Source organism: Mauremys reevesii, linkage group 3, assembly GCF_016161935.1.
Source record: "Mauremys reevesii isolate NIE-2019 linkage group 3, ASM1616193v1, whole genome shotgun sequence".
In the NCBI taxonomy this organism is placed as follows: Eukaryota; Metazoa; Chordata; order Testudines; family Geoemydidae; genus Mauremys; species Mauremys reevesii.
The window spans coordinates 3,899,274-3,915,206 of NC_052625.1; the positions used below are offsets into that span (position 1 = coordinate 3,899,274).

Here is a 15,933-nt window from a genome sequence, read left to right on the forward strand (position 1 = left end):
TAAGAAGCGGCCCATTTTTTTTCTGCTTTAAAAATGCATTTTTCAGCAAGACCCTCCCTGTTAGCTGAAAAAGGTATGAATTTTGAGAGGGAAACCAAAGCGTGATTTTTACATACCATAGACCAAGTGCACTGATCACAGCAACTAAGTCTTAAGGAACATTGTTACGAAGACAGACATTGATTAGCAAGGGGGAGTTTTCCTGGTGGAGTCTCAATGCACGACCGCTACGAACGTGGAAGGCTGCTTACGAGATTTGCTATGCTGGGATAAGACAATACCAAGAGCAGAAAGAACTGGCATTTCTATTGCCAGGCATTAGCTCTGCTACAGGGACTGCGGCAAAGCCGGTTCATTTCAACAGCCCTAGTGGTACCAAAGAAACGCTTCCCTGAACACAGGGAAATAGAACCATCTTTCAAAAGAACACTAAGGGCCTGATCCACAGCCTGCTAAAGTCAGTGGAAAGACTCCCATTGATTTCAGTACATTTTGGATAGGGTCCCAACTGAGTAAAAGTAATACTAGAGTTTACTGGTAAGAAAAGCCTGATTTAAGATTCTGTCTGCATAAAAGCAACAAACTATACAATAGATAATTATGATAAACAAAAGCTCAAGAGTGTAAAGGCATAACTGGATTTGTGTTGGGGGCACAGACCTCTCGTTTCTTTTTTAAAAACGATGGTTAAACAAGAATTTAGAAACAATTGCAAGAGAGAACAAGCGAAGTGGTTTCTAGTTTATGGGCGCATTCTCAATGATTTCATGGTATTGATTCTGAAGCAAAGACAAAATTCTCTCCAAAGAGACACTGCAAAATCAAGCCTGGGTTGTTGAGTGCCATGACAACAGTAATTCTTTGCCTGACAACCATGTGTTAAAATAACTTTTCCTTGCACTTTATTGTAAGTTTAACTTGAAATAAAGTTTTCAGCATCTGAAACACTAACATTTACAAACTACTAATGGAGAACTTTTCTTTTTAACACCCAGTTTTCACTTCTGGGGAAAAAAAGAAAAAGATTGGATTTCTTTCTCCTACACTGCTGCACTACACTCTAGATCAGAGATACTTTAGGGAGAGACTTCAAACATTGCTCAAATATTGCACTTTCATGTCTCATTAATGGACTTCGTTTCTCCTATGCCCCCTCCCCACCCTCCATGCAAACACCCAATGGCTGAAAACCAATACTCTGCACCAGTACAGTTCTGACTTGTGAGCAGTGTCAGACTTTTAATTTGGGCTCGGCAGTAATACAGAAATCCATTTAGCCAGTTGTTGGCTTAAGATGCTTCATCATTCCTTGCTATTATTCAAGATAATTTTATCAATAATCTGGCAATATGACCAATTAAAATGATGCCATTTTCCCTGCCATTGTTCAGGGATATTTGCTTTAACCTCCATAATCAGTAATCAATGCAAACTTGTCCAAATGTGAAATTCTTCCATGTTATTAAAAAAAAAAAAAGGTTATTTCTTGAAAATACAAATAAAATTGACAAGTTCTGAGAGAGGCCAGTGGCTCAGCAGTTGTGTTCAACATTCTCCTCCTAGACACAGGGATTTGATTTCTGGTACTGGTTTGTCACACTTTGTGGTTCAGGCAGCACGTTGTAGGTGTGCCATACACTGGTAAATAGCGGATGATTGAGCAGTGTTGCTGAGCTCCAAGGGAGTTTAATCTAGGTTTCTATATGATCCTCATCACCAGAGTGTCTAATCAACTTCTATGGATTTTTATCCTCAACCCCACTGTAAAGTAGGGAAGTATTAGCAGTATTTTGCAAATGGGGAACCAAGGCACAGAGAATATTAAATGACTTGTCTTAGTGCACACAGGAAGGCTGGAGCTGGGCCAGGAACTAAATGCAGGTCCGTGCCATATCACTGCAGTACCCTATCCACTAGGCAATTCTACCTATCTAGCCTACCTTGGTGATGACAGGGGCCATGGTTTTGAGTGCAGAGGACAGGCAATGTGGGTTCTGATAACATTGGAGAGCTCCCTGGCTTTCTTCTGGAAAGTCAGCAACTTCTAAGACATTGCACCAAGGGTATTCATTACTCTTGGTTAGATTTGAAGAACTGGGAACTTCACTTACATTTCTTACAGGATAGGATTAAATAAAGTACATATGTAAGAATGTCCTCCTCTGAAGCCGAGTTTATAAATCTTACTTATAAAGGAAAAAGGAACATTTTTTGGTGGAGGAGGGGGCAGAAAAACAGGTTTCAAAATAGAAATGTTAAAGATATACACAAATATACAACTGACAAATTCTCCACGTTTGGCTATGACAAAATATGCTGCTTAATGCTGTTGAAATCGAAACACTTTTTGAAATGTAAAGACCAAACTGTAGTATCATGGTGCATATTCCACTACTCTAATGGCATTGTAGAAAGTTACTAAAATAGTAGATTTCCATCATGATTTGCTCTACTAAAACCGTCTCTAATGACACGGCGTTCTGAGTTGCTGAAATGTAGTTTGTTTTTATCCAACAGGAAACATGATATAATTTTACTACGACCCATGACTCTTATTAAATAAAGATGAGATACTGCACACTTCACAAACATTATGGTAGAGGAGATTAATAAAGCTGCTTTTCTTCAATAACTGGCATGCATTACTGTCACAGTATTGGTTAGAATCAGAGGAGTAGTACACAGGTTTAGGGATAATCCATGTCATGATATTTATGCAGGTAAATGTTCTGTCATGTACATTTCTGACATAGTAAAGAGCTACTGTAAAGATTAATAGTTTTTAAGACAAACTTTGAAATTCTATAACAAACTACAGACACGTCTGGGAAATTTAAACACATGTACAGTAATTCGCTTTGAGAGTAACCCAGCTTTGTCATTCTAACTAAACTTTGTTTCATATGCCAAAACCTGATTTCTCCTTAGACTGTTCTTTATCACTAAAATACATATACTGAACTACGAAAAAACGTGTACCACAATATGTGCTTTTATCCCCTTATCAGCGTTTTTAACTGAAAAACTGAATTGTACATTTGTCCATGTAATAATTTAACGTATGTCAGCCAAACAAATGTGTATCTTTATTTCAATTAAATTAAAAACAATCTGCAAGCATATTTATGCGACATTCACTATATACACATGATTTATGCAAATGCAAGGCAATTCTACGTATGCTGATTAATCTATGGTTAGTAAAACATGACAATAACTATGGAAGATGGCCAGCGAGTGCTCCTTTTCACAAGTGACTGTGTTTTCATGGCATGATTAAAGAATAGTTACAAGCCATGAAATGGATTATCAGTAAACCTTAAAAAGAATGTGATATAACCTAGCATAGATTAACAGTCTTCTAAACGTAGCAGAATATTTCAGACAATAGTGCTGTTTTTTTAAAATTTGCTGTCATTTTAATGACATAAGACTTTAATCTGCTCCATTTAAAGAAAGCAATAATTACCCATTATGCTTCCTGGCAATAATTTCTTTTTCAACTGGCACCATAATATTTAATAAAATAATAATAAAGTACCTCTTTGGTGAAGCCTAGGTACCCATACTATTCACTGTAACAATTTGTAAACAGGACCGCAATACAGTGCCATGCCTTCGTTCTAACATGGTTAGGTACCACAGATCTTCCTCACAGTCCTTTTCATGATTTTAGGAGAGTATTTTAAAGCAGGGAGTAAAGTAAAAAGGAAATTAAGAAGGATATAAAGTTCCCTGTTTGAGATTTTTAAAAAAGTGCATAATGTTTTCATTCTAATAACTGTGTTACTGTATAGAACTGATGGATACAAGACTATATTTTCCATTCCCGTACTGGACATTAGAGATCATTACACAAAACACGGTCTTCGCTTATTGGCCAGAAAAGTCCCTTGAGTCAGTTTTCTGGTACAATCAGTTGTCCAGTTACTTTAGAACAGCATCCTGCATACTACAATAGGAACAGTGAGTTTATCAGCTGATCACGTCTGCTTCTGCAATTCAGTTTCTGTACACTGCATTCCCAACCTAGCATAGTTTTTAATGCATGGAGTATTCATCCAAACTCCTTAGCGCTAGCAGGTTCAGTGCATCCATTGCCCGCAACAGACGTAGTGCCAAGAAAATGCAACTCCCAGCACAAGGTACAACTCAGGAGGAGTGGGCGTTCTCCAGCAAGGGTGGTCCGTCTCGGTGCATCGATGGATGGGTGTGCTCCCGTTTGTAAGTTTTTGGAGGAAGCTTTGGGATATGTTGAGAAGTGCTTTGTCGTGGAGGGACAGGTGGCCCCTCAACAGAATGGAGGTCCACATCCTGTGGTATCAAAGAAGGGGATGGCAGATGCCTCCGTGCTACATGTGGAGAAGGTGTCTGAGGGGGTGGGGGAGTAAATGGAGAGGGACTGTTTGGAAAAAAGGTATTGCCAAGTTCACTTTTTCTACCTAAGGGCGGTGGCTGGAGATGTAGTGGTGAACTAGAGAAAACATCAGGAGTTCGCACAGGTTCTCGTGGTGGTAATACAGGAGGGCTTTCAGGAGGATCAGATATGGAGGTCCGCTCTGGCACGGAGTATCTTGGTGAATAGACTTTTGATGTTGGTTGTCGAGGAGGAATTGCTGGTGGACTGTCCAGATGCGCAGAAGTAATCTGAAGTATACAAACATTTAATTTAAGGGTTATCATCTGTATTATGATAGCCCCAATGCCTCAATCAGGATCAGGGCCCTGGTTGTGCTACATGTTACATGAATATGTTCAAAGACTCAGTCCCTGCCTCAAAACACTAGAGACAGCCAACAAGTGTTAAACAATTGGAGGGGGCAGGGGAGAGGACCCAGGCTGAGAGAGAATGAGGATACATGGCAGTGGGGGACAGGGGAGTAAGTACTGGAGGCTGCAGGAGGCATAGTGGTCTGTGCTGCACAGTTTCTAAGCTAATACCAGCTCAGCTGGGGCACCTCTTGTAGCAAGAGGCCCAGGAATGAGTAAAATGCAAAGGCATGTACCCTCTAGAGAATGAGAGGGAAGAGAGAGGCAGATACTGTTTAATAGGAAAGGGAATGAATGATGTTCTGTCCCGAAGAAAGAATAAAGGGTGGGATCTTCAAAATTACCTAAGTGACTCAGTTGTATGCGTCCCACTGACAGCCAACCAAACTCTAGCATACTGTATGCCATTGCCAGCTAAGGGCATTATAGAATACTGTACAACAACAATCAGAAAGGCTAAGGCACAAAATAAATTACATCTAGCAAGGGACATAAAAGGCAATGAGAAGAGATTCTTTAAAAACATCAGGAGCGAAAGAAAGAAAGAAAGGAAAGCACAGGTCCTCTACTTAGCAGGAGAGGAGAACTAATAACTGATGGTATCAAGAAAGTTGAAGTGTTTTATGCTTATTTTGCTTCAGTCATCACTAAAAGGGTTAATGGTGACCAGATACTCAACACAATTAATATTGACAACAAGAGGGAAGGAATGCAAGTCAAAAGAGGGAAAGAACAGGTTGGGTAATCTCCCTAGGGAATCTGTTTCCTGGCAGTTAGGAAGTTTTTCCTAATGTCCAAACCAAACCCCCTTTGCTGCAATTTAAATCCATTGCTTCTTGTTCTGTCCTTAGTGGTTAAGGAGAACAATTTATCACACTCCTCGTTGTCACAATCTTTTATGTACTTGAAGACTATCATTTCCCTCCCCTTTCCCCTCTCCAGACAAAACAAGCCCAATTTTTTCAATCTTTCCTCATAGGTCATGTTTTCTAGACCTTTAATCATTTTTGTTGCTCTTCTCTGGACTTTCACCATTTTGTCCACATCTTTCCTGAAGTGTGGTGCCCAGAACTGGACACAATATTCTACCTGAGGCCTTGTCAGTGCCGAATAAAGAGGAAGAATTACTTCTCATGTTTTGCTTACAATATTCCTGCTAACACATCCCAGAACGTTTGCTTTTTTTGCAGCAGTGTTACACAGTTGACCCATATTTAGTTTGTGATCCACTATAACACCCAGATCCTTTTCTGCAGTACTCCTTCCTAGGCAGTCATTTCCCATTTTGTATTTGTCCAACTGATTATTCCTTCTTAAGCGTAGTACTTTGCATTCGTCCATATTGAATTTCATCCTATTTAATTCAGACCATTTCTCCAGTTTATTAAGATCCTTTTGAATTCTAATCCTATCCTCCAAAGCACTTGCAACTCATCCCAGCTTGGTATCATCCACAAACTTTACGAGTGTACTCTCTATGCTACCATCCAAATCATGAATCATTTATGAAGATACTGACTAGAACTGGACCCAGGACAGATCCCTGTCGGGCCTCACTTGATATGCCCTTTCAGCACAATTATGAACCACTCTGAATAGTTTTCCAGCCAGTTGTGCACCCACCTTATCGTAGGTCCGCCTAGGCTATATTTCCTCTAGTTTGTTTATGAAAAGGTCATGTGAGACAGCATCAAACGCCTTACTAAAGTCGAGATATAGCCCATCTACTGCGTCCCCCCAGCCACAAGGGTTGTTACCCTATCAAAGAAGGATATTAGGTTGTTGTTTTTGAAAAGGTCAGGTTGACTGTTACTTATTACCTCATTTTCTTCTAGTGCTTACAAATAGAATGTTTGATTATTTGCTCCACTATATTTCTGAGTACTGAAGTTAAGCTGACAGGTCTTACTGGGGTGTCCTTATTTCCCTTTTTATAGATAGGTACTATATTTTGCCCTTTTTCAGTCCTCAGGTATCTCTCCCATCCTCCATGAGTTCTCAACATTAATCACTAATGGCTCAGAGATCTCTTCAGCCAGCTCCTTAAGTATTCTAGGATGTATTTCATCAGGCCCCGCTGACTTGAAGACACCTAACTTGTCTAAGTAATTTTTAATTTGTTCTTTTCCTATTTTAACCTCAGATCCCACCTCGTTTACACCGGTGTTCACTATGTTAGTCACCTGATCACAGTTAACTTTTTTGGTGAAAACTGAAACAAAAAAGGCATTTAACACTTAGGCCATTGCTAGGTTTTTCATTATTGTCTTTCACTCCTCATTTAGTAATGGGCCTACACTGACTTGGGTCTTCCTCTTGCTTCCCATACATTTGTAAAATGTTTCTTGTTACCATTTATATCCCTAGATAGTTTAATCTCATTTTGCGCCTTGGCCTTTGTAATTTTGTCTTTACACACACACACGTGTTTTTTCATATTCATCCTTTGTAATTTGACCTAGTTTCTACTTCTTGTAGGACTCTTTAGACTTTCAGATCGTTGAAGATCTCTTGGTTAGCCAGAATGATTTCTTACCATACTTCTTATCTTTCCTGTGCATTGGGATAGTTCGCTCTTGTGCCCTTAATGATCTCTCTTTAAAAACCTGCCAACACCCCTGATCTCTCTTTTCCCCGCTGACTTGTTTCCCACAGGCTCTTACCTACCAGTTGTCTGAGTTTGCTAAAGGCCGCCTTCTTGAAGTCCACTGTGTTTATTCTGCTCTTGTCCCTCCCACCATTCCTTAGAATCATAAATGATATAATTTCATGATCACTTTCACCCAAGCTGCCTTTCTTCGTCAGATTCTCAACTAGTTCCTCTCTGTTTGTCAGAATCAAATCTAGAACAGCTTCTCCCCTAGTCGCTTTCTCCACCTTCTGTAATAAAAAGTTGTGTCCAATGCATCTAAGAACTTTTTTGATAATCTGTGCCCAACGGTATTATCTTCCCAACAGATGTCTGGGTAGTTGAAGCTCCCTATCACCATCAAGTCCTGTGTTTTGGATGATTTTGTTAGTTTTTTAAAAAAAGTCTCATCTACCTCTTCTTCCTGGTTAGGTTAGATGTAAGGTTTACTTGGTCCTGCCTCAGCACAAGGGGCTGGACTGGATGATTTCTCGAGGTTCATTCCAGCCCTATATTTTTAGGATTCTATGATCCTATGCCACTGACAGACAACGGGACTACAGAATATTGTATGCTGCCAACAGCCAAGAGGACAGTACAATACCGGTCACCACTGAAAGCCAATGGGACTTGGGCTCCTATATCACTTCAGTGGTTTTGATAATTTCACCCTAATTTTCTAAGGCCCTGAACAATCTCACACTTAAGTCAAAAGAGCTTTGTCAATGCCTCCAACAAGTGCAGGATCAGGTCCCAAATGAAGACCAATGGCCAGACAAGCACATACAGTAAGAGGAAAGAGGAGAGATAGAGTATGAAGGCAGGCAAGAAATGGCAACCGGCAGAGGAAACATTACACAAGATGTCATTAGGTTAGTACATTTTATTTCATCTTTTAGGGAAGACTGTAGGGTTTAAGACTTCTCACATTGCTGCTATTTTTTAGCACTTTACTTCCCATATCCTCCTTTTGGACTATCTTCCTGGACAAGGAGGTTTACATGAAACCTCAAGTGCTCCCAGCCAATGCCAGGATAGGGGCAAAGAAGCTCAGGGCAGGAGAATAAGAATAAGAAACATTGCTCACCCTAAATTTAGACCCTTTTGCTACTATTGTAATTAGTTTTAAGCCTGGGGCAGATGAGAAGATGTTGCACAGAGCTGTCACTGTGCAGGTATGAGGCATATAGCTCCTTATTCTTACCCATCTAATTGAACTAACAAGGTCTGACTCTTTAAAAGTTATTTTCCCCTTTACCCTAACCCTCACTTTTCAGGCATTGGCTTATGTGTGAGGTCTGATTTGGGCGTTTCACCTGAATGCAATAGGTATTGGGCCCACACATTTCTCACCTTTGATGGCGATGATTCTGCCGGGGCAGACTCTGGTCGTCTCCGTGGAGGAACAGGAGGAGGACCAGACGTTTCATCAGAGATTTTGGTAAAGCTTATGGACGAGACAGATGCAGATCCTGATGGATATTTAAAAAACAAAAACCTTCAACATGATGTACTTTATCTGCCCTTTACTCATCTGATTGCTTTTAATGACACTTAATTAGCAACAATTTGCTTTTATTGAAATACGAACGCAAGGGAGATAATTCAGCACACCATCATCATGTCTTTGTCTTGCTCATAAAAGAACAGCTGTAAAGTATGGAGATACTTTAGTTTCACACAAGGAAGCTACCTATGAAATATATATTCTATGGGAGGCAGTGTGACCCAGTGGGCAGGATGGCCCAGCAAATAGGGCACTGGAACAGAGCTGAGGAGATCTGGATTCTATTCCCAGCTCTGACATTGGCCCACTGAATGGCTTTTGCTGTGGGCAAGTCACTTCACCTCCCTGTGCTCCTGGTATATTAATCTGAAAATGGGGCTGGTGATATTTATCTCCTTTGTAAAGCATTCTGAGGTATACTGATGAGAACTGCTCTAAAACTAGGTATTATTAATTATTATTATTGTAAGTGCACTACAGAATGAGTAGCCCTCTTTGCCTGGTAGTGAATGAAGAGAGAGGGGGAAACTGATGTATTTGTATGTCTAGGAATAACTGATGGATTTGGTGGAGGGGGGAATTGTGTGCAATTATTCTTCAATTTCATGCAAAACTTTATGTTTTTTAACTCTACATTTTTCTTGAGAACATTTAGGCAGGTCTGGCGGCATAATACTTCCAAGCTCTTATCTAGTGCAGTGGTTCTCAACCTTTCCAGACTACTGTACCCTTTTCAGGAGTCTGATTTGTCTTGCATATCCCAAATTTCACCTCCAGTTAAATACGACTTGCTTACAAAATCAGACATAAAAATACAAATATGTCACAGCAAACTATTACTGAAAAATTGTTTACTTTTTCATTCTGTCTGTATGAAATTTTAGTTTGTATTGACTTCGCTAGTGCTTTTTATGTAGCCTGTTATAAAACTAGGCAAATATCTAGATGAGTTGATGTACCCCCTGGAAGACCTCAGTGGTACACGTATCCCTGGTTGAGGACCATTGACCTAGTGCTTTTCATCAGCAGATCTCAAAGTGCTTTACAATGAAGGTCAGTATCATTACACCCATTTTGCGTGTATAGGGAAACTGAGGCACAGGGAGGTGAAGTGACTTGCCCAAGGTCACCCCAGCAAATCTGTGGCCAAGCTGGGAATAGAAATCAGATCTTCCAAGTCCCAGTCCAGTGCTCTATCCACTACACCACACTGCCTCCCTATGAAATAGGCAGAAGAGGTAAATTAATTTTTATCTTCATTGTTCAATAACAGATTACCAGTCAGCCTGTGTACCAATTGCAAAACCCTGATGCTGAATTCACCACAAACTTTCCATCTTGGCCGTAATTTTTTTAAATGGAAGTTTAGATTCTGGAGCACAATTCTGCATCAAGGAGTGGTTTGACAGCAAATTCTATTGCTGCAGCATCATGGAATACGTGGGGCCCTGGACGTGGCAGAATCTGGAAGGGAACATGGAATGATGTGCAAGCGAGATTCCTAACCTAGCCCATCTCTCACTCGACAATAAACTTAAAGATAATAGTAATCTAAGTAAAAATGCACTGAAACTGTCTGCCATTGTGCAAGGAGGCAAAAACATCTGCAGATAGATCATTTTGGTCCTTCAAATTTATTATATCAGTTTACATCATAAAATAGGACAAACATTTTTGACTGTTCTAATTATTTAAAGGCATTCCTAGCATTAGCACCTACTTGAATGAAAAGGACTTGAAGGATCTGAATCAAAGACGCTGCAGACATCTGTAGTACTGGAAGTAGCAGAGGCAGGGGGTGGTGTCAATGGTGTTCGTGGAGAATTTGGCGCAGATGCTGTACTTTCTGACTCACTCTCAGGGATGCGACTGTAACTAATTTTTCTTGGCTCCTGTTGCAGCGGTGTAGGGTGTCTCATGGTACCTGGCCTTGGGTTTGATGGACGAACACCCGGAGATTTGAGGGAATAGTTGTATTTTTTTGGCTGCAGTGATACCAAATATCAATATTATGCAGTTAAAAACCTTGCAGTGAATTGAAAGTATACATTTTAAAAATCAAAATGATCTTCATCTCCATCACAAAATCAGTTAAATGCAGCTTCATCATTATGCATATAAATTCTAAAACAAACAATCTCTGCTGCATTGTGGGAAACATTTTTGAAGTTAAGAAAAAAATAAAATCTGAATACTAACAAATCTTGGTGGAGGCTTGGAATTTCGCGGCTCTATTTCTAATGACTTGTTGAACAGATAATCTGTGAATTCTTTCTCCATGCTATTTCCCATTGGATTCAAATTTTCAAAAAACCTCTGAAACACAGGAAATTTAGGAAGATTACATAGTATAAATTACTTTCATGGGGCAGATTCTACATTCTTTGATACAATTAGTCCCAATGGTTTCAAAAGCACTATGTAAGTATTATTCAGCAAAAGTGAATTACATGAAATTTAACTTTTAAAAAAAAAAATCAGTAAAAATATCAAACGTAATTGACAATCATTTCAGAATTTCCATTACTCTGACAAACCAGGGGGAAGATCTTGCAAACTGCCAGCACACAGAAATCCACTGACTTGGGAGGACATCAGTAAAACCCACGTGTGTTACCTCACCTCTCCTTAGAACTTCACTACAATGAGGAAAACATGGTGTTTTAAGGCAGGTATGTAAGAAATGAATTACAAACAGGGTTGAAAGTGCCAATTTACATTCAAGATTTTTTTTTCTTTTTAGGATTTGTAGTAACTTCAATATAGAAAGGAGAAGTCATATTTTAATACAGCAGAAAAGAAAACTGCCTAAATTCTGCTTCTGTCAAGATAGCAACATGCAGGATTTTCACTCATGGATCATGGAAAATGACATAGCTCCTGCAGAGAGCTTTGCTGACCTCTGCCAAGAACGAACAGGCCAGAAAATTCAGTAGGCTAAGGTACTGGGAGTCAGTGTATCATGCTGGACAGCAGATGAGGAGCCTCATGTACTGCCTGCTACTACAGGTGTCCTATAGTGTGAAAAAACCTATGAGCAAGGGACATCCTGCACTGTGTCACACAAAGCTTGAGACCCAGGAGCAAACAGCCTGCTCTACAGATTCCTTTGATTTTCTCTATTAAATTATTTCTGAAATAATCACCATAAAGAAGCTCTCAGTATTTCAGCATAAGAAAATGCAACTTACTCGGATATCAGGTTCTATTCGTAAGCAGTATGGCTGGTTTTGGTACTGCTGGATCTCCCCTGTTATTTCAGCTACTTTCCTCCTCTTGCTGAAGTTTATAAGTTCTTTCCCATGTCGCTTTAGAAATTCAGGGTTGCCTTCTTCTGTTTTCAAGATGTTAGTCAAATAAATTCCTAAAATAGTGAAGAGAATAAGAACATTCAGATACTACAGTACAAAACTATGAGGAAATAAAGAATATAGCTGGAATATGAAGCCCTTTTAAAGAATTAAACTTGTGTATTTTAATTACTCAGGCCTGATCTATACTAAAAAATTAAGTTGGCATAACTACATCGCACAGGGGTGTGAAAAATCCACACCCTTGAATGGCATAGCTAAGCTGACTTAAGTCCCCGTGTAGCCATCAGTAGGTCAATGGAAGAATTAGTCGTTCAACCTAGCTACCACCTCTCGGGCAGGTGGATTACCTATGCTGATGGGAGAACCCCTCCCATTGGTGTAGGTAGTATCTACAATGAAATGCTACAGTGGCACAGCTGCGCCACCGTAGAGTTTTAAGTGCAAGCACCGCCATAGAAACAAAATTTTCTCTATCACAATCAATGACAGAGTTGTCTGCTTTACAAATAATGGCAATATCTTAAACCTTTCCTTGAAAGCTGCCTGTTTTCATGAGAATCTCAAGATCAATCTATTAACCTACCTACCACTTACAAAGCACACACCACATGTATTAAAAAACAACAGGGAAATCTAGTTATGTTTAAATGTTGTGAGGCAATGTAATTTCATTGAGCTGACAGAAGTGGAGAGCTCTAAGTGTTTCCTTCCTCTCACTAGCATTGCCTTATTCATTCTCGGTTCAGCTCTAGCCAGTTACTGAGCTGAGCCAAGCCCTGGAGAACGGAGATGATGTTTTTTATGCCTGATGTGAAACTGATGTGGAGCTAGCCACTGTCTGCATATTGCTGGCAGTTTAGTCCATGCTGTGTCAAACTCCCCTAATGGTTTCACAGAGATATTCAACAACAAGAGGATTAAAAAGAGAGAAAATGGAACCCACAAGAACGCCACAGATGAGGGCTTGGACGTGTGTATGTGTATGTGTGTCCATCATTGAGTCCGCAGGTGCATGGCTTTTGTAAATGGAAACCATGCTTCACCAACCTATTCCAATTCTTTGAGGGGGTCAACAAACATGCAGACAAGGATGATCCAGCTGATACAGTGGACTTGGACTTTCAGAAAGCCTTTGACACAGTCCATCATTAAAGGCTCTTAAGCAAAGTATGCAGTCATGGGATATGAGAGATGTTCCTCTCATGCATCAGTAACGGGTTACAAGATGAGTAAGAAAGGGTAAGAATAAATAGTCAAGTGTTCCTAGGGGAGAGGGACAAATAGCCTCATAAATTATCTGAAAAAAAGGGGTAAACAGTGAGGTGGCAAAGTTTGCAAACAAAAAATTACTCAAGATAGTTGAGTACAAAGCAGACTGCGAAGAGTTACAAAGGGATCTCACAAAAGTGAGTGACTGGGCAACAAAATGGCAGATGAAATTCAATGCTGATGAATGCAAAGTGATGCACATTGGAAAATATAATCGCAACTATACATCCAAAATGATGGGGTCTAAATTAGCTGTTACCTCTCAAGAAAGATCTTTGAGTCATCGTGGTTAGTTCTCTGAAAACATCTGCTCAATGTGCAGCGGCAATCAAAAAACGAACAACATTAGGAACCATTAGGCAAGGGATACATAATGAGACAAAAAATATGATAATGCCGCTATATAAATCCATGGTAGGCCCCTGCTTGAAGTTCTGGTTGCTCCATCTCAAAAAAGATATATTAGAATAGGAAAAAGTACAGAGAAGGGCAACAATAGTGATCAGGTGTATGGAACAGCTTCCACGTAAGGAGAGATCAAAAAGACTGGGGCTGTTCATCTTCGAAAAGAGACAACTAAGGAGGGGAATATTATATAGGTCTATGAAATCATATATTGTGTGGAGAAAGTGAATAAGGAAATGTTATTGACCGTTTCACATAACACACAGACCAGAGGTCAAACAATGAAATTGATAGGCAGCAGATACAAAACAAACAGAAGGAAGTACTTCTTCACACAATGCACAGTCAACCTGCGGAACTCACTGCCAGGGGATGTTTTGGCCTTCACAAGTATAACTGGGTTCAAAAAGAATTAGATAAGTTCCTGGAGAAAAGGTCCATCAATGTCTATTAGCCAAGATGGTCAGAAATGCAACTCCATGCTCTGGGTATCCCTAAACCTCTGACTGCCAGAAGCTGAGACTGGATTACAGGGGATGGATAATTTGATAATTGCCCTGTTCTACTGATTCCCTCTAAAGCCTCTGGCACTGGCCACTGTCGGAAGACAAGATACTGGGCTAGATGGACCATTGGACTGACCAAGTATGTAGCAAACACAGAGGATTCAGACTCGGGCCATGTGGAGGTAAGAAGGAACTAGAGAGGCATCAGTCCATGCTGCCCTTTATACACTTGGTTTGGAGCACGAGACAAACTACTTTGCATGTACAGACCAATGGACACTGCTTACTAAAAAAATTTCCAGACTCGGGCGCGTGGTGCCCAGGCCTATCTGTGTGTGGAATACACATAGCAACCGTCACTCGAAGAATAACCATCGTTATTCCAAGTAATGTGCACATTGCAAGGACACCATCAACTTCAGAAAAATCGTATTTCTGACTAAATGGTCCTTAAAAAACACTTTTTCCCCTGCAAGCAATACCTAAAGTCAGTAGAACAGAGTAGAAAAAATACTTCTCTATTTTTTCCCAGTTGTTTACTTTGTGGTCAGTTAATTCTTTCCTCTGCATGTTCAGTCATATTGCCCGTTTGCGTGGATCTTTCACACAGCAGTAGGGGAGATGAAATGTTTTACAATCAGACAACTGAAACTAAGTTTAACTCCTTTTAAAAAAACTGACTAGACTTCAAACTCAAGGTATTCCTTTAAAATATACTTCTCCCCTCTGCTTGTATTTCTGTAGAGTGCTTTAGCTCAGTCTTTGTAAAACACTAACTGACATTTCTTTTATACTGTTCATCCCAAATCAAACCTACTTACCAAAGAAAGGCACACATGGAGGATTGATGGACCTGAGTTTTGCCAAATATTTCTTATAGTGATCCTCACTCAATTCATGAGCTTCTTCTAAAATCTTTTTCTGTCGACTTGGAATTTGCTGAAAAGATATACAGATCGGTTAGTTAGGAGGGGATTGTGGTCCAGTGCCCCATCCACAAGACTAGGACTGACAGCTGCCACTGCCTTGTTGTGTGACCTTGGGTAAGTCACAGGCCCAGATTTTTAAAGGCAAGTTTGGTGTTGCAACGCTCAGCACAGCAACATCTCAATACCCTTAAAATTCTGGGCCTTTAGCAATTTGGGCCTCGGTTTCCCCATCTGAAAAATGGGATTCTAATACTTTGAGATCTAGAGATGAAAATAGCGATATGGGTATAAGAATCAGGACACTGAACCTCCAACCCAGGTCAGCTAGGGCTCTTATAAAAGCCTGACTTTCATACATATCCCTCAGCCCCTGACCATGATCTTGCCTTGATTTCCTCTCAATCATAATATTGGTAGCATCTCTCTAAAACCTTTAAATCCTGCAAATGCCTATGGAAAACGCAGTTACGCACCCTCATGTCAGTGAGGGTCAAGCAGCCCAATCAAGTGGGTATGGATCCTATGCTAAAGTATATGGAGGGAACCTGCTAGGAGACTTTCTTCCTGTTTCCTGCAGCTGGCGTGTTCCACCTCTTTCCCCAGA

The 15,933-nt window shown here is 40.1% G+C and overlaps 1 protein-coding gene across 1 annotated transcript in view; it reads right to left on the reverse strand.

Moving 5' to 3' along the window:
• Window positions 1-458: 458 nt before the first annotated feature.
• Window positions 459-15,933, reverse strand: part of SOS1 (SOS Ras/Rac guanine nucleotide exchange factor 1) — a 79,868-nt gene continuing 64,393 nt past the window's right edge. Inside the window, exons 17-22 of the mRNA XM_039532656.1 lie at window positions 15,222-15,339; window positions 12,098-12,270; window positions 11,106-11,222; window positions 10,627-10,891; window positions 8,753-8,871; window positions 459-4,647 (exon numbers count right to left, since the gene is read on the reverse strand). Coding sequence (XP_039388590.1) covers window positions 4,153-4,647; window positions 8,753-8,871; window positions 10,627-10,891; window positions 11,106-11,222; window positions 12,098-12,270; window positions 15,222-15,339 — 1,287 coding nt within the window. The 3' untranslated portion in view covers window positions 459-4,152. The remainder of the gene's footprint in view (window positions 4,648-8,752; window positions 8,872-10,626; window positions 10,892-11,105; window positions 11,223-12,097; window positions 12,271-15,221; window positions 15,340-15,933) is intronic.